Source organism: Hypomesus transpacificus, chromosome 11 (assembly GCF_021917145.1).
Source record: "Hypomesus transpacificus isolate Combined female chromosome 11, fHypTra1, whole genome shotgun sequence".
Lineage (NCBI taxonomy): Eukaryota > Metazoa > Chordata > Actinopteri > Osmeriformes > Osmeridae > Hypomesus > Hypomesus transpacificus.
The window spans coordinates 18,336,082-18,355,724 of NC_061070.1; the positions used below are offsets into that span (position 1 = coordinate 18,336,082).

Sequence of the window (19,643 nt, forward strand, 5' to 3'; positions counted from 1 at the left end):
AGTCCGTCAATAGGGTCAGTGTTGCTCTGTAGCCATAGAGACAAAACAATAACCCTCCAGGCTAACCCTCCAGGCTAACTCTCCAGGCTAACTCTCCAGGCTAACTCTCCAGGCCAACACAGGACTAACCCTCCAGGCTAACTCTCCAGGCTAACTCTCCAGGCTAACTCTCCAGTCTAACCCAGGACTTACCCTCCAGGCTAACACAAGACTAACCCTCCAGGCTAACTCTCCGGGCTAACACAGGACTAACCGTCCAAGCTAACCCTCCAGGCTAACACAGGACTAACCCTCCAAGCTAATACAGGGCTAACTCTCCAGGCTAACCCTCCAAGCTAACACGAGACTAACCCTCCAAGCTAACACAGGGCTAACTCTCCAGGCTAACCTTCCAAGCTAACACAGGGCTAACTCTCCAGACGAACCCTCCAGGCTAACACAGGACTAACCCTCCAGGCGAACCCCTCCAGGCTAACACAGGACTAACCCTCCAGGCTAACCATCCAGGCTAACCCTCCAGGCGAACCCTCCAGGCTAACTCTGCAGGCTAACCCTCCAGGCCAACACAGGGCTAACTCTTCCGACAAACCCTCCAGGCTAACCCTCAAGACTAACCCTCCAGGCGAACCCCTCCAGGCTAACACAGGACTAACCCTCCAGGCTAACCATCCAGGCTAACCATCCAGGCTAACCATCCAGGCTAACCCTCCAGGCTAACCCTCAAAACTAACCCTCCAGTCCATTTCCAGGGTTAGGAAGAGGAAGTTTCTGTTTACACATATGAAAATGTTTACCCTGTATGATCCTCTCACACTCAGGATGGCGCTGACAGGGAACAGCTGAGCTGTCGTCTCCCTGACCATGAGCTCCTGAGTCCCACCAGCACCTGGGTAATGCTGGACTGAGTCCCACCAGCACCTGGGTAATACTGGATTGAGTCCCACCAGCACCTAGGTAATGCTGGACTGAGTCCCACCAGCACCTGGGTAATGCTGGACTGAGTCCTACCAGCACCTGGTTAATGCTAGACTGAGTCCTACCAGCACCTGGTTAATGCTAGACTGAGTCCTACCAGCACCTGGTTAATGCTGGACTGAGTCCCACCAGCACCCGGGTAATACTGGACTGGGCAGCGGCTGGTTAGGATTTTCTTTACTGAAACTTGAAGTATATCTGCCCTCCTGCCTTCCTCTAGCAGGCTGTGTGTTTAGAAACAGGCCTCTCTGCTGCTGGCAGGACTAATGGAGAACGTTCTACCACTCTAATCACTACCAGCAGGGCAATGGAGAAGGACAATAATACAGCTGCACACTGCACACACACGCACACATACAAAGTACACACTAAAGGCTTCATTTGAAGTCAACAAAGTTTCGTGTTTCACAAGGAAACTTAACAATTCAGTTGTGCTCCAGTTGTGTGTAAGTCCCAGTGTATATGACCCCATAGCCCAAAATGGGGAGGGGGTTCTAGAACAGGGGATAGTCCAGACTGGTTCTAGAATGGGGAGGGGGGTTCTAGAACATAGCTAGTCCAGATTTACAGACTGTGGGCTCGTGTGTGTGTGTGTGTGTGTGTCAGGGCAGGCTATAAGACCCTGCCCCAGGGGAGGCTAGAGTTTCCCCCAAATCACTTAACTCTCAGCCCCCGCTCCTGTCCTCCCCCGCTCCTGTCCTCCCCCGCTCCTGTCCTCCCCCCTGGTGCTCTGCAACAATCTCCTATTGTCCAACTGCTGAACCTCTCTGAAGACTTCAGTACAGAACTTGGAAACATTATTTCTGATTGTGGGCCTCCTCTCTCTCTGGCCCCTGAAGGGCCTCATCCCTCCTCTCTCTCTGGCCCCTGAAGGGCCTCATCCCTCCTCTCTCTCTGGCCCCTGAAGGGCCTCATCCCTCCTCTCTCTGGCCCCTGAAAGGCCTCATCCCTCCTCTCTCTCTGGTCCCTGGAGGAGGTGAAAACCTGGACAGGATCGGCACTGACGCAAACACACACACACCTCCCTATTAACACCCACACCTCCATATAAACACACCCACACTTCCCTATAAAGACACACACACACACACCTCCCCATTAACACACACACACACAAACCTCCCTGTAAATAGTGCTCTGTTATGGCACCAGGAAAGTATCCGCCACAGACTGACCCTTTCTGACAGCTTTTAATATTTATTAATTCCCTGGCTTTTACAAGCAGGAGGGTTTGGTAACAAGCCGAGCCTCGGAGGAGAGGGACAGTAAGGTCCAGGAGGTTCACTTCCTGACTAGACTGCCTCTCACCTCCCCCTCGACGACCACCATGTCTCCACCTGTCCTGTATATCACCTGTGATGCTGCAGACCCCTGACATTGCTGCCCCTAACCCAGGCTGCTCATACAGAACCCTGGACAGAACCATGAAGGAACGGTTCTACACTGAGAGTCATATATGACCAGATAGTTGCAAACAGACATGCCAGAAGTGTAACCATGCAGCAGGAACTGAAGGAGTGTGTGAGGCGCTACAGGTGTCTGAGGTGACAAAAGGACATTTTCCAGGCAGATTCTCTGACCACAGGCAGGAAGGAGCACAATGTAGCAGAGTGGCTGTGTACAGCAGAGTGCCAGGAGCAGAATGTTGCAGGGCACAGTAAGATATGATGTTTGGCGAGCCGTACCTCGCTCTCGTTACAGTCGGAGGGGGCGTCGCCGTGAACGGCCATCTGGTAGCGGGCGTAGAGCGCCGCTGACGCCTCAAAGGACGCCACGAACCGAGGGTCCTCAGAGCTGACCGGCACTAACCTCACCTGGGGGGGGGGGGGGGGGCATGGGGGGGGGGGGGGTACAGTGGATAAAATAACAGCAGAGAGGTTTAGATAATGCCACACTAGCAGCTCCATGATCTACTGAGGGCCTTAGAGTACCAGACCAGCAGCTCCTCAGCAGCTCCATGATCTACTGAGGGCCTTAGAGTACCAGACCAGCAGCTCCTCAGCAGCTCCATGATCTACTGAGGGCCTTAGAGTACCAGACCAGCAGCTCCTCAGCAGCTCCATGATCTACTGAGGGCCTTAGAGTACCAGACCAGCAGCTCCTCAGCAGCTCCATGATCTACTGAGGGCCTTAGAGTACCAGACCAGCAGCTCCTCAGCAGCTCCATGATCTACTGAGGGCCTTAGAGTACCAGACCAGCAGCTCCTCAGCAGGCTGGTGATGCTGGACCACTCCTGCACCTCCCACCCCCTCCACCAGGGGGGGTGAGGCTAGTGCACTCCCTGAGGGGGGGGGGGGGGGGGGGGGGGGGGGGTGAGGCTCGTGCACTCCCTGAGGGGGGGGTGTTAGTGCATCCCTGAGCAACTGACGACCCACCCAAAGAGAAACACCAGAGGGCAGACAAAATCCTCCAGAGCCTCACACAGACCAGGGCACACACACACACCTGGGTAAACACACACCCCTGCACACACACACACCTGGGCAAACACACCTGCACAAACACACACACAACTTGGCAAACACACCTGGGCAACCAACACTCCTCCCAGCCAACAGAGGTTCTCACACCTGTAGAAACACCTTCAACATCAGCCTGTCATCCTGACCCTGTAGAAACACCATCATCAGCCTGTCATCCTCACCCTGTAGAAACACCTTCAACATCAGCCTGTCATCCTGACCCTGTAGAAACACCATCATCATCAGCCTGTCATCCTAACCCTGTAGAAACACCTTCAACATCAGCCTGTCATCCTGACCCTGTAGAAACACCATCATCATCAGCCTGTCATCCTAACCCTGTAGAAACACCTTCATCATCAGCCTGTCATCCTGACCCTGTAGAAACACCTTCAACATCAGCCTGTCATCCTAACCCTGTAGAAACACCTTCATCATCAGCCTGTCATCCTAACCCTGTAGAAACACCTTCAGCATCAGCCTGCCCTCCTAATCCTGTAGAAACACCTTCAACATCAGCCTGTCATCCTAACCCTGTAGAAACACCTTCATCATCAGCCTTTCATCCTAACCCTGTAGAAACACCTTCAGCATCAGCCTGCCATCCTAATCCTGTAGAAACACCATCATCAGCCTTTCATCCTAACCCTGTAGAAACACCTTCAGCATCAGCCTGCCCTCCTAATCCTGTAGAAACACCTTCAGCATCAGCCTGTCATCCTAACCCTGTAGAAACACCTTCATCATCAGCCTGTCATCCTAACCCTGTAGAAACACCTTCATCATCAGCCTTTCATCCTAACCCTGTAGAAACACCTTCATCATCAGCCTTTCATCCTAACCCTGTAGAAACACCTTCATCATCAGCCTGTCATCCTAACCCTGTAGAAACACCTTCATCATCAGCCTGTCATCCTAACCCTGTAGAAACACCTTCAGCATCAGCCTGCCATCCTAATCCTCTACTCCCTACCAAAACTCTCCCCCCTCCCCCTGACCTGGCTCTCGGAGGGCTTGTCGGGGGGGGTCCTTGTGAACAGCCATCTGGTAGAGCCTGTACACCTGGTAGGAGGCGTCGTACGAGGCTCTGAACTGTGAACAGGGGGGGCTGGAGCGCACTAGCCTCACCTTCAACACAGGACAGGACACCAGGGTTAGATCAGCGTCACAAACATTCATACAGGACAGGACACCAGGGTTAGAGGAAACAAACCCTCCACACATCACTGTGAGATGGAACCAGAGGAGGAGAGAGGGGAAGGCAGAGGAGAAAGGAGAGGAGAGGGGGAAGATAGAGGAGAAAGGGGAGGAGAGAGGGGAAGGCAGAGGAGAAAGGAGAGGAGAGGGGGGAAGAGAGAGGGGAGGAGAGAGGGGAGGAGAGAGGGGAGGAGAGAGGGGAGGAGAGAGGGGAGGAGAGAGGGGAGGAGAGGGGGCACACAGACCTGTGGAGATGGACAAGAACACACGTCTCTTTACAGCTCTGTTTTTCTGCTAAGCTAGTGTGGGTTATCTTTAGTCTCTAAACTACCTGTAGCTGTAGAGACCTAGCTGCAGCTATAGAGACCTAGCTGTAGAGACCTAGCTGTAGCTATAGAGACCTAGCTGTAGCTGTAGAGACCTAGCTGTAGAGACTTAGCTGTAGCTATAGACACCTTGATGTAGCTGTAGAGACCTAGCTGTAGCTGTAGAGACCTAGCTGTAGCTATAGAGACCTAGCTGTAGAAACCTAGCTGTAGCTGTAGAGACCTAGCTGTAGCTGTAGAGACCTAACTGTAGCTGTAGAGACCTAGCTGTAGCTGTAGAGACCTAGCTGCAGCTGTAGAGACCTAGCTGCAGCTATAGAGACCTAGCTGTAGCTATAGAGACCTAGCTGTAGCTGTAGAGACCTAGCTGCAGCTGTAGAGACCTAGCTGCAGCTGTAGAGACCTAGCTGCAGCTATAGAGACCTAGCTGTAGCTGTAGAGACCTAGCTGCAGCTATAGAGACCTAGCTGTAGCTGTAGAGACCTAGCTGTAGCTGTAGAGACCTAGCTGCAGCTATAGAGACCTAGCTGTAGCTCTAGAGACCTAGCTGTAGAGACCTAGCTGCAGCTGTAGAGACCTAGCTGCAGCTGTAGAGACCTAGCTGTAGCTGTAGAGCCCTAGCTGCAGCTATAGAGACCTAGCTGTAGTTGGAGAGACCTAGCTGCTACCTGAGGCAAAGAGTATAGAAGCACTCAATCAATATAAGTTATTTGCCTGAGGGGAGGAGGGTCCGGAACAGGAAGCTACGGGAGGGTGTGTTTGTATCCATCTCCATGGAAACCAGGTGTTGTTTGCGAGATCATGACAGCACAGATAATACCACAAACGTTTTGTCGTCAAGATAAAATACATTTTACATTTACCTTGGTGGGCCAGCTGAAAAACAAAGAAATGACTTCACACCCCCGTGTCGTGTGTGTGTGGCCCATGCCCAGTGCTTTACCATGTTACATTGGGGCTGTTCTAGGGGCTGTTTTGGGGGCTGTTCTAGGGGCTGTTTTGGGGGCTGTTCTGGGGGCTGTACTGGGGGCTGTATTGGGGAATGGGGGCTGTACTGGGGGCAGGGGGCGGAACAGAGTGTTCTTGGGGGAGAATGCAGCCTTCACATCCATAGACTCACTTTTAATTAAACATCGCTCCGTTGTGAAGCTTTTGTTGGCCAACGCATCTCTGCCACTAGAATCCTGTAGAAAGCAGAGGATGGGAAATCTAACCCTGGTTTGTTTGAGTTGGACGAGGGCTGGGCTCTCAGATGACGACCTGGCACACACTGCTCTATTTCAAACGAAGATGTTGGACTGGTAGGTAAAAGATAATAGTAAGAAAAGGCCTTTTTAATTTAGTTCTAAAACTCTAGAGATCCCCTTTGATAGCCGACAGCCTTATTTATCCAGCAGGTCTGGATCAGACACAGCCTGCTGATACGGCACCAACACACTAACCCTAACCCTCACCAGGAATGTGGAAATAATGCCACTTAATACCAGCAGCTTGCAGAGGCTTAATTGAGACTGGGAGGTATTGACCTTCTGAAGCGCCTACTGGGGAGCGGAGTGTGGAAGCTGTGAGAGGGAGGAACCCTTGTGTCTTGGATAAGCACCCCAGACACACACACACACACACTGCACCACGACAGAGACAGAGAGACACACCGAGAGATAGAAGGAGAGAGAGAGAGGCATGCAGAAGAGGGAGAGACAGAGAGAGAGAGATAGAAGGAGAGAGAGGCATGCAGAAGAGCGAGAGAGATAGGCAGAGAGAGGTGCTACTTCTAGAGCTGTTAACCGTGTGGTCATCCTGCCCCCTGCTGGGCTCTGACAGCAGCACAGAGCAGAGATGTCTGACTGTGGACAGGCAGACAGACAGACAGACAGACAGACAGACAGACAGACAGACAGGCAGGCAGGCAGGCAGGCAGGCAGGCAGGCAGGCAGGCAGGCAGACAGGCAGACCCAAGCTCAGGCCTCCATAGATGAAGAGTCACAGGAAGTGTCTCCTTAAGCAATAAGCCCCAAGAGGCCGTGTTTTGCGCTGATTTTAGAACAGGTAAGGGGAGTTGCGACATGGAACGCGATATAGCCAATCACAATCAAGGATGGGAACAACCAGTTTTAGAATCGGTGTTTCCTGTCTCTGTTGGGCCCATGTGTGTTCTGTCTGAGTGTGCTGGCTCCTTCAGCCAGACAGCCTGTCGTGTTCACAGCCAAGCTCATGATGAAGTGCTGCTAGAGAGGGGTCATTGGTCTGGTGTAAACATGATGGAGGCTTCATTGGTCTGGTGTAAACAGGGTCATAACAGCCTGGATCATAACAGCCTGGGTCATAACAGCCTGGATCATAACAGCCTGGGTCATAACAGCTTGGCACAACTCCCCCCCCCCCACCATCCTGTCTGTCTAGACCAGGGGTGTCGAGCTCCGGTCCTCGAGGGCCGCTGTCCTGCATGTTTTAGATGTTTCCCTGATCCAGCTCACCTGATTCGAATGAATGGTCGTTATAACAACCCTTTTAATTGAATCAGGTGTGTTGGAGCAGGGAAACATCTAAAACATGCAGGACAGCGGCCCTCGAGGACCGGAGTTCGACACCCCTGGTCTAGACACTTAAGGACATTGAATGAATAATAACAGCCAATCACAGTCATCTAATCAGTCCCAGGACAGACCAGGGACCCTAGGGGAGGTTGACTGGAGGAGCTGGGAGATGACCAGGAGTGGGTGTCATCCCCCCGTCACGCCTGGTGCAGCTACTGGGGTGAGGGGGTGAGGACAGGTCTGAGCACCTGTCCAGGTCTCATGCACACTCTCCAGCTGTCAGCCGGTCCAGAACAGCCCGTCTCTCCTCACCTCGAGACGGTGCAGAGGGGTTTCAGGCAGGGAGTTGTTGATGAACTCCTCCAGGGCTTTTGATTTGCTGGTCTGGGTGTCCGTGGTGGGGTGAGGGGTCACGGGGGCGGAGACTCCTCCCTCCTGCTTTCTCTGCAGGCGGCGCTCCTTCCTCACATCTCTGGCCTTCCTGCACTGAGGTCTGCTAGGGTCAGGCCCCAGCCCTGCCCCAACAAGAGAACAGGATTAGAGAGAGCTGGTGGAGGAGAAACCTTCCAGAGGTGTTGCTAGGAGTGGAGGGGTTAGAAAAACACATCTTAATCCATTCCCACTCCAAAGACAACCTTGGGCTACAGCAAGTCCAAAGCGTTTCAAGGTGAGAGAGGAAAAAGGCTTGACAGAGGAAACGCTAGCAGTTATATTTAAAACATTACTGAACTACTGACATCAGCTTCCCTGGTGCTCCAGTCGAGCGAGCAAGCGAGAGAGAGAGAGCTCCACACGATGGAGAGAGAGAGAGAGCTCCACAAGATGGAGAGAGAGAGAACTCCACACGATGGAGAGAGAGAGCTCCACACGATGGAGAGAGAGAGAGAGCTCCACAGGATGGAGAGAGAGAGAGCTCCACACGATGGAGAGAGAGAGAGCTCCACACGACGGAGAGAGAGAGAGCTCCACACGATGGAGAGAGAGAAGGCTCCACACAATGGAGAGAGAGAGAGCTCCACACGATGGAGAGAGAGAGAGCTCCACACGATGGAGAGAGAGAGAGCTCCACACGATGGAGAGAGAGAGAGCTCCACACGATGGAGAGAGAGAGAGCTCCACACGATGGAGAGAGAGAGAGAGCTCCACACGATGGAGAGAGAGAGAGCTCCACACGATGGAGAGAGAGAGAGCTCCACACGATGGAGAGAGAGCTCCACACGATGGAGAGAGAGAGAGCTCCACACGATGGAGAGAGCTCCACACGATGGAGAGAGAGAGAGCTCCACACGATGGAGAGAGAGAGCTCCAGCCCTGATGAGTCCCACATGGGGGCAAGGTTTGTGGGTGTGAGGGTGTGTGTCCAATGGTTCTGCCCCGACCCCCCCGGGCTAACAGGCTGGTTGTGTTGTATTCAGAGCTGCTTCTACCACTAAAGAGAGAGCTACATGGAAGTCATTTTCTTTTCTCTGCCTCCTAAGTACTCTTTAGTCTTGACATGACATCATCCGTACAGAAGCTATAAAACTACATGGGCTGTGCTTATTGACTGCCAGGGGACTGGAGGGCTGGAGTTAGATACTGTGTTGGGAGGAAGAAGTCACACTGCCCTGAGACCTCTAACTTCCTGACAGGGGGGAGGAGGAGACAGGAAGAGAGGAGGAGAAGAGTGGAGGATAGAGGGAGAAGAGAGGACATGATGATAGAGGGAGAGGAGGAGAGGGGAGGAGAGAGGGAGAAGAGAGGACAGGAGAATAGAGGGAGAGGAGGAGAGAGGGAGAAGAGAGGACAGGAGAATAGAGGGAGAGGAGGAGAGGGGAGGAGAGAGGGGGAAGAGAGGACAGGAGAATAGAGGGAGAGGAGGAGAGGGGAGGAGAGAGGGAGATGAAAGGAGACAGGGAGATGAAAGGAGAGAGGGAGAGGACAGAGGGAGAGTAGGAGAGGGAGAGGACAGAGGGAGAGTAGGAGAGGGGAGGAGAGGAAGAGGAGAGGAGGACAGGACAGAGGGAGAGGAGGACAGTAGAACTGGACCCAGCTGCAAGTTAGCATGGTAATCATCAGTAGGTATTCCACATCACACACTGGACCTGGCTGTGTGTGTGTGTGTGTAATGTACGGTGTTATCAACATAACAACCATCATATTGGAGCACACAAACACACAGCCCCTGTTCTGCAGACAGAGATATAGATATGGGTGTGTATACCCAGAATAGTTCCAGTAACTCATTCCTTCCCTCCCTGGCCGCCTTCCGGGCCCTCCAACGCTCCGGGCAGCCCATGTCAACAGCTTACACACGCACATCCTGTTTGGAGCAATAAGGAAACAAGAGCCATTTCCTGCCTGTCCCACTGCCAGCAAACGCTGCTCTCTCTATCCCCGTCTCTCTCTTTCTCCCCGTCTCTCTCTCTCTCCCCGTCTCTCTCTCTCCCCGCGTCTCTCTCTCTCTCTCCCCGTTTCTCTCTCCCCCCGTCTCTCTCTCTCTCCCCGTCTCTCTCTCTCTCCGCGTCTCTCTCTCTCCGCGTCTCTCCCTCCCCGCGTCTCTCTCTCGTCTCTCTCCCCCGTCTCTCTCTCTCCCCGTCCGTCTCTCTCTCCCCGCGTCTCTCTCTCTCTCCGCGTCTCTCTCTCTCTCTCCACGTCTCTCTCTCTCCGCGTCTCTCTCTCTCTCGTCTCTCTCCCCCGTCTCTCTCTCTCCCCGTCCGTCTCTCTCTCTCCCCGTCCGTCTCTCTCTCTCCCCGTCCGTCTCTCTCTCTCCCCGTCTCTCTCTCTCTCTCTCTCGCCCCTCCTCTCAGAGACACTGCAGTGAGGAGCGGGATGGAGAGCTGTCCAGAGTGATGTCATCAGCTTGCAGTGATCCTCAGACAGGCAGAGGGGGGACTAGAGTACTCTGAGCCGTGACCACCAAACAACTTCCATACACAATCCTGGTTTACAGTCTGCTGTACTGTGTTAGGCTCATAGCTGCTGGGTCAATAACAGATTATAAATAAACCAGTCAGGCATTGATTCATATGCCTAGAGGATTCATGTGTATACAAACCAAGCAGCACGCTTGTCTGGCGACAGAGAGCAACACTCCACGATGTGACCCAGAAGGGTTAGGGGTCAGGGAGTGGGTTAGATAACCAACAGAATATCAATATTAAACCAGCACAATAAAGTCTGAGAAAAGTTTACATTTTGTTCTGTGTGGCACAAAAAAAAGGTTGTACAATCATAATCCAAAATGCATGGCTTTTAAATTGCTTTCTGTGCAACGCAAAAAAAGTAGGACAATTGTGACGCTCAACACAGCCAGGCAGAGACAGGACGCTCAACACAGCCAGGCAGAGACAGGACGCTCAACACAGCCAGGCAGAGACAGGACGCTCAACACAGCCAGGCAGAGACAGGACGCTCAACACAGCCAGGCAGAGACTGGAAGCTCAACACAGCCAGGCAGAGACTGGACGCTCAACACAGCCAGGCAGAGACTGGACGCTCAACACAGCCAGGCAGAGACTGGACGCTCAACACAGCCAGGCAGAGACAGGACGCTCAACACAGCCAGGCAGAGACTGGACGCTCAACACAGCCAGGCAGAGACTGGACGCTCAACACAGCCAGGCAGAGACTGGACGCTCAACACAGCCAGGCAGAGACTGGACGCTCAACACAGCCAGGCAGAGACTGGACGCTCAACACAGCCAGGCAGAGACTGGACGCTCAACACAGCCAGGCAGAGACTGGACGCTCAACACAGCCAGGCAGAGACTGGACGCTCAACACAGCCAGGCAGAGACAGGACGCTCAACACAGCCAGGCAGAGACTGGACGCTCAACACAGCCAGGCAGAGACTGGACGCTCAACACAGCCAGGCAGAGACTGGACGCTCAACACAGCCAGGCAGAGACTGGACGCTCAACACAGCCAGGCAGAGACTGGACGCTCAACACAGCCAGGCAGAGACTGGACGCTCAACACAGCCAGGCAGAGACTGGACGCTCAACACAGCCAGGCAGAGACTGGACGCTCAACACAGCCAGGCAGAGACTGGACGCTCAACACAGCCAGGCAGAGACTGGACGCTCAACACAGCCAGGCAGAGACTGGACGCTCACAGGACACGCCTGGGCACAGGCACACACCAGAACAGGCGTGTTAACGTTGAGTCACTCAACACATCACCTCCATCTATGACCCCTGGCAACACCAAGCCTCCTATACACCTCCTCATACACTAACTCAGGACACACACACAGGTAATCCAGAAGACTGAGCTTGCAGCAAGAGTGAAGATGACAGATGTGATCCTGTGGAAGACAGATGCTCCAATTCCAGCAGTTAACACTTCCTAAAGAACGATGGCACTCTCTCTACCTCTCCAGCCACACACACACACACTCTCTCTCTACCTCTCCAGCCACACACACACACACGCATCTCTCAGGGTAGACCAAGTCTGACGTGTGCCTGTGTGACAGGCTAGGATCTGGCTAATGAACTCGTACTCTGGTACCATCTACAGTGCCCTCCAAAAGTATTGGAACAGTGAGGCCAATTCCTTTATTTTTGCTGTAGACTGAAAACATTTGGGCTTGACATCAAACGATGAATGTGAAACCAGAGATCAACGTTTCAGCTTTTATTTCCAGGTATTTACATCAGGATCTGATGCACAAATTAGAAAATATCACCTTTTTGTTCGAACCCACCCATTTGTCACGTAAGCAAAAGTATTGGAACATGTGACTGACAGGTGTGTTTTGTTGCCCAGGTGTGTCCTATTACATACATTATTCAATCAATAAATACCACTGAATGTCTACACTCAGGTTCAGATTGGGTAAGATAGGTTTTGTCTATGCAGACTGTATTCAGAGGTGAAAACAACATGAAAACCAGAGCGCTGTCTTTGGGTGAAAAACAAGCAATTGTGAGTCGTAGAGAAGATGGAAAATCAATCAGAGCCATTGCAGAAACATTGGCCATAGCCAGTACAACCATTTTGAATGTCCTGAAGAAGAAGAAAACTACTGGTGAACTAAGTAACAGACGTCGAACAGGTAGACCAAGGAAAACATCAGCAGTTGATGACAGAAACATTGTGAGAGCTGTAAAGAAAGACCCTAAAACAACTGTTAGTGAGATCAGCAACAACCTCCAGATGGCAGGAGTGAAGGTATCACTATCTACTGTTCGCAGAAGACTTCATGAACAAAAGTACAAGGGCTACACCAGAAGATGCAAACCACTCATTAGCAAGAAGAATAGGAAGGCCAGGCTGGAATTTGCCAAAAAGTACAGAGATGAACCTCAAAAATTCTGGGACAAAGTTTTATGGACTGATGAGACAAAGATTAACTTTTACCAAAGTGATGGAAAGGCTAAAGTTTGGAGAAAGAAAGGAACTGCTCATGATCCCAAACACACAAGCTCATCTGTGAAACACGGTGGAGGTAATGTCATGGCTTGGGCTTGCATGGCTTCTTCTGGGACGGGCTCATTAATCTTCATTGAGGATGTAACACATGATGGCAGCAGCAAAATGAACTCGGAAGTCTACAGAAACATTTTGTCTGCCAATTTAAGGAAAGATGCAACCAAACTGATTGGCAGAGCCTTCATCATGCAGCAAGATAACGACCCAAAACACACTGCCAAAACAACAAAGGAGTTCATCAGGGGCAAGAAATGGAAGGTATTAGACTGGCCAAGTCAATCTCCAGACTTAAACCCTATAGAGCATGCATTTTACCTGCTTAAGAGGAGACTGAAGGGAGGAACCCCACAAAACAAACAACAACTGAAAGAGGCTGCAGTGAAAGCCTGGGAAAGCATCAAAAAGGAAGAATGCAAAAGTTTGGTGACATCAATGGGTCACAGACTTGCTGCAGTTATTGAAAGCAAAGGATTTGCAACTAAATATTAAGTCTTATTCACTTAAATATGTTTTAAGTATATCTGTTCCAATACTTTTGATCACATGACAAATGGGTGGATTCAAACAAAATGTGATATTTTCTTAGTTGTGCATCAGATCCTGATGTAAATACCTGGAAATAAAAGCTGAAACGTTGATCTCTGGTCTCACGTTCATTATTTGATGTCAAGCCCAAATGTTTTCAGTCTACAGCAAAAATAAAGGAATTTGCCTCACTGTTCCAATACTTTTGGAGGGCACTGTATGTTGTCTATTTCCATGTTTCCAGGACAGAGCCAGGCTGGAGAGCAGGGGGCCGTGCAGCAGACCTACTATCCTTCCTGTAACTATTTCTGACGGTTCTCTCTGTGGCTCAGACTCAGACACACACAGAGGTAAGTAATCATGACACATTTCAACAACCTGGTACCTCAGCAGTGTTTCCAGAGGCCACTGCTCTGGTGGAAGCAGCACTAGCAGCTCCACCAGCAGGAGAACCAGGAGGAGCTGCTCCACCAGCAGGAGAACCAGGAGGAGCTGCTCCACCAGCAGGAGAACCAGGAGGAGCAGCTCAACCAGCAGGAGAACCAGGAGGAGCAGCTCCACCAGCAGGAGAACCAGGAGGAGCAGCTCCACCAGCAGGAGAACCAGGAGGAGCTGCTCCACCAGCAGGAGAACCAGGAGGAGCTGCTCCACCAGCAGGAGAACCAGGAGGAGCTGCTCCACCAGCAGGAGAACCAGGAGGAGCTGCAGGCTCCAGGTGTTCTGTGTCTCTAGGGGGGAGGCAGGGGGGAGAGACTCTGGCCTGTCCTCGGGGGGGGGGGGGGGTTGTGTTACTGACTGGGTGAGCAGAGGAGAGGACGTCCTCCTGTGTGTTTATGTCAGGTTCTGGGTCTGGTTCTGGGATCTGGTGTCTAGTTCTGGGCTCTTGTTTCTGGGGTCTGGGTTCTGGTTCTGGCGTCTGGTTCTGGGGTCTAGGGTCTGGTTCTGGGGTCTGTGTTGGAAAAATTGAAGATGTAACACATTTATCCTGTATAAGAATGATTCTGTGTTCAGCATTCCTTGTGTGTAGGGAGAGGCCATAAACGATGTCTGGCCTTATCTGTGTTGGGTGAATCATGTGGTCAAGCTGACAGGGGTCAAAAGGCACACACACTCAAACATGTACGCACACACGCGCACCAGGTCTATGCAAGGAGCCAATGAAGAAGAGCCAAGGAATATTTGTATGCCTTCGTCTTAACCAATGACTGTAAAGAGTGGGGCTGCTTAAATAGCTGCTAGCTAGCACAACATGCTAGCAGACAAACTTTGTAGCACAAGGGCGTGTGATGTTTTTGTCTCCTTGTGGGCCGGCCACAAGCAATAAAGCTTTCTTAAACTTGTTCACCAACTGACTGTGCAATGCTTGATAGATATATATAATATAAATATTTCTGACAGTCTGGTTCTGGGGTCAGGTTCTGGGGTCTGGTTCTGGGGTCTAGGATCTGGTTTTGGGGTCTGGTACTGGGGTCTGGTACTGGGGTCTGGTTCTGGGGTCTGGTTCTGGGGTCTAGGGTCTGGTTCTGGGGTCTGGTACTGGGGTCTAGGGTCTGGTACTGGGGTCTGGTTCTGGGGTCTAGGGTCTGGTTCTGGGGTCTGGTACTGGGGTCTGGTACTGGGGTCTGGTACTGGGGTCTAGGGTCTGGTACTGGGGTCTGGTTCTGGGGTCTGGTACTGGGGTCTGGTTCTGGGGTCTAGGGTCTGGTTCTGGGGTCTGGTACTGGGGTCTGGTTCTGGGGTCTAGGGTCTGGTTCTGGGGTCTGGTACTGGGGTCTGGTTCTGGGGTCTGGTTCTGGGGTCTGGTACTGGGGTCTGGTTCTGGGGTCTGGTTCTGGGGTCTGGTACTGGGGTCTGGTTCTGGCCCCTGGAGTCTGCTGCCCCAGTCTATCGAGCTGGCCCCTGGTGGACCCGTGGGCCTTGTGATTGGTGACTGGAGCTTCCTGTCTCAGAGCTGTTTATTATCTCTGCCGGACAGACGGGCTGAGAGGAGACCCATTCAGAAAACGACAACAGGACAAGCAGTCATTCACTACTGTCTATCCATAAGTGGCTGCTGCACTCTGTTGGTCAGACAGGGTCACTGCAATCTGATGCTCATTTAACCTGGCACACAAATCACACCCCCACACTCACACCCTCACAGGTAAGACAGAAGGAGTGGCACACAGCTGCCAGGATGAGGTTTGAGCTCACATCCTGCCAGAAGGAGGTTTGATCTCACATCCTGCCAGGTAAGTCAACTTCCTGTGGTCAGCCTCACCTGGTTTGGGTGCTGCAGGGGCTGGCCTGCTGTCAGAAATAGCAGCAGCAGGTCTTCTAGCAGGTTCTGTCTGAGGGGCTGAACTCTGGTCCTCCTGGATGGAGTTCACAGAAGGGGTCTCCTCAGAGCAGAGAGCAGATGGTTCCACCACATCCTGCAAGAACGAGTCCATGGGCTCTCCTGTCAGGACAGAAGCACAGTCACAATCCACATGCCTTACCACACACACACACACACACACACACACACACAACACAGTATCACACCATTATGTGATGCTAACCGATCCTATTAAAGCATGCTTAATTGTTCTTTATCGCCCACCAGGACCGCTAGCCGACTTTGTGGAGGAGCTGGACATGCTCCTCAGCGTACTCCCGAATGATGGAACCCCCTGATAGTCCTTGGGGACTTCAACATCCACCTCCAAGGAACGCAGGCTGTCGACTTCTTGTCCCTTCTGACCTCCTTCGACCTGATGCTGCTGAGCACCCCGGCGACCCACAAGGCAGGCAAACAGCTAGACCTCATCCTGACACGTAACTGTATCACTGACCTAACCTCTGTAACCCCACTACACATTTCTGATCACTCCTTCATCCAATTCTCTGTCTCTCTCCCTCTAACTCCTCCTACCTCCCCTCCCCTCGTAACTTTCCGGCACAACCTCCGCTCCCTATCCCCCTCCCATTTCTCCTCCATTGTAACATCCTCCCTCCCTCCCATTGACGAGTTCTCGTCCCACCTCACTAACACTGCCACCGACACCTTGCTAACCACTTTAACTGCATCACTTGACTCTCTCTGTCCCCTGTCAACCAGGCCTGCACAATCTTCTCCCTCCTGTCCATGGCTTACGGATGTTATTCGTGAAGAGCGGTCCACCCTTCGGGCAGCTGAGAGGAGATGGCACATGTCCAAAGACGGTCTGGACCTTGATAAGTATCACTCCCTCCTTAAATCTTTCTCTGCTCACATAACTGGTACTAAAACCATCTACTTTCTGAACAAATTAACTCTGCTTCAAAGCCCCACAAACTTTTCTCTACCTTCTCCACCCTTCTCAACCCCCCTCCCCCACCCCCCTCCACCCTGACAGCAGACAACTTCTCCTCCTTCTTTGAGAAAAAACGACATTAGCAGTCGGTTCCCTAAACCCACCTTTCCTACCCTCTCACCCTCCACGACTGACCCACTTAAATGTCTAAACTCTTTCTCTCCTCTGTCCGAGGCAGAGCTCTCTGACCTCATTCTCTCTCATCGCCCCACCTCCTGTCCCCTTGATCCTATCCCCTCCCCTCTCTTTCAAACTATCTCTCCCTCCATCATAACTTATATTCTCCATGTCCTTAACTCTTCTCTCACTTCTGGCATTTTCCCCTCTGCCTTCAAACAGGCTACAGTTAGCCCTCTACTCAAAAAGCCCTCCCTTAACCCAGTCAAATTTAACAAATTTAAATTGTTGTACTCGCTGTGAAATATGTTTTACTGTTGCTTGCTTTTCAACAGGTACACTTGCACTTCATGTTGTTTAATTGTGACTTGTTTAACTACATGCTCTTCTGGTTCTTCCCTTTGGCACATATTTTGGTTGTTCACAATGTGTGCTTCATGTTTTGGCTACCCGCAAAGTTTTTCGGGGCTATCTTGTTGTTCTTATTATCAGTGACCTATGCACTTTGTAAAGCTCTCTCTTGGAAGTCGCTTTGGATAAAAGCATTTGCTAAATGAATGAATGTAAATGTAAAATGTATCAATCACCACACAGACACACACACACACACAGACAGACAGACACACAGGCACACGCCACAGCACATGCAGCCCAGCCCTCATCTCCACACATCTCACCTTCACTCCCTCCTGCAGGCATCTCCCCTTTAGACAGGAACTTGTTCATCTTCTTCAGGATCTTCTTGTGGGTTTTGGAAGGCTGGAAGTTCAAAGCATGGCACCTTCACAGAGAACATCCTTTATTAATTGTTTAAAGTTGACTGAACCGAAACCTGCTGGCCATTATGAATAACAGTTAATGAAATCCTTTCATCTCCCAGGTTCCAGTGAAGAGGAACGTGGTTCCTGTTGGGTAGCCTTGGGCCTCACCTGATGCTGTACTGTGGACAGCACGTCTTGTTCATGATGGGCTTATAAACATACTTCCCACTTCTGAGAAGGAAAACACACAGAACAAGACAAGCCAAGCATTTAGACCACAGAGTGAAATACTGTTTCCCAACACTGAGATGCTTCAAGGAGGAGGGGTGGTGGTGGGGGGGGGGGGGGGTTGGTGTTAGGAGGGTTGTTAGGTTATCTCACCGTCTCCATCCTCTGTCGATGAGGTCCTGGTAGTCCTGTACTGTCATGGCGTGGGACCACATCCCTGAGAAACAGACACACAACATTACATCCAGGGTCATGACCCCCACGTCCTGCAGGGTCACAACTCTGGGGAGGGATGTTTCCCACAGTGCTTAGGGAGGGAAACACAGACCTCTGGGTTGTAATGGCAACGGCCTCAGGGCCCCTTTTTCCCAGAAGAGATTTAATCTCTCTGCTTCTTCTCCACTCCACCTCCCGGTACACACACACACACAATCTAAATTTCCAAAGCAAGCATATCAGTCTATGAATAAGCAAGCACAAATACAACATCAGTTTCAAGTCTTGGATGCGTTAGGGACAGAACACTGTCTGAACCAAACTGAACCAAAGTAGTAAACAATAGCAGATTACAGAGATGATCTCCTCTCCTACTGTGTGTCTCCAGTCTACACACACACACTCTTGCCTACTGATTCACTGGGAGTGCATTTGGAGCCAATCAATATCCATAAATGTTCTTGGTAAAATATGATGCAGCCATGACTGGGTTAGGGTTAGCCATGACTGTGGACTAGAGTGGACAACTCCCTTCCACCCCAAGCAGCTACACCCTCCCACACACCCTGGGCCCTCCCACACACCCTGGGCCCTACCACACACCCTGGGCCCTACCACACACCCTGGGCCCTACCACACACCCTGGGCCCTAACACACACCCTGGGCCCTAACACACACCCTGGGCCCTAACACACACCCTGGGCCCTAACACACACCCTGGGCCCTAACACACACCCTGGGCCCTAACACACACCCTAGGCCCTCCCACACACCCTGGGCCCTAACACACACCCTGGGCCCTACCACACACCCTGGGCCCTAACACACACCCTGGGCCCTAACACACACCCTGGGCCCTAACACACACCCTGGGCCCTAACACACATCTGTGTGATATAACAGACCACCTGTGTGTTGGTCACACCTGATCTGCACCAGAAAAAGGGCTCCATTCAGGTGTGCAGAGACTGTGGGAGACACAGAGAGAGGAAGCAGGTGAACACTGATGTGAGCTGTGGTCCACAAAGGTGCAGCACAGGTGACAAGGTTACTACTTCTATGAGTCTGCCCCCCCCACACACACCACCATGGGATTAAGCATGGTGCCACGTCCTTCCTCCCTGGCCCCTGTGCCTCAGGGGTTAACTACCTGCCCTGGGATTATCACCCTGGGATTATACTGCCCTCCCTGCTCTCTTCTCAACTCTCCTTCATTGACTGCAAGTCAGGGACTGCCTGAGCCATTATTATAGCCATCCCTCCCAGCCTCCACACAACTTGTTACACTTCCATACGGGTGACATCCTCATCCATCTGCTTACACAGCTTTTTATAGCTCTGTCGCAAAGGCAGGTGTGCCAGCGACGGAAGGGGTTACAGTACTGAAAGCCCTTGTGTTCATGACAGACTCCTGGCCCAAGAATATCTGGAGGGACAGGGTCAGCTTAGTGGTTAGAGACTACAGACTGAGCTGATACTTCCGTGTGGGCTGACTGATGGCTGAGATAAGGTTACATGACAAACCTGCAGTCTTACCAAACTAACAGGTGGTTGGTACAGAAG

At 51.8% G+C, this 19,643-nt stretch overlaps 1 protein-coding gene across 1 annotated transcript in view; it reads right to left on the minus strand.

Moving 5' to 3' along the window:
* The window catches only part of LOC124473411 (arginyl-tRNA--protein transferase 1), a 39,344-nt gene that overhangs the window by 18,142 nt on the left and 1,559 nt on the right, over positions 1-19,643 (minus strand). Inside the window, 7 exon segments of the mRNA XM_047028778.1 lie at positions 4,437-4,463; positions 4,465-4,566; positions 7,808-8,010; positions 15,701-15,880; positions 17,552-17,655; positions 17,804-17,866; positions 18,017-18,080. Of these exon segments, the coding sequence (XP_046884734.1) occupies positions 4,437-4,463; positions 4,465-4,566; positions 7,808-8,010; positions 15,701-15,880; positions 17,552-17,655; positions 17,804-17,866; positions 18,017-18,080 (743 nt within the window).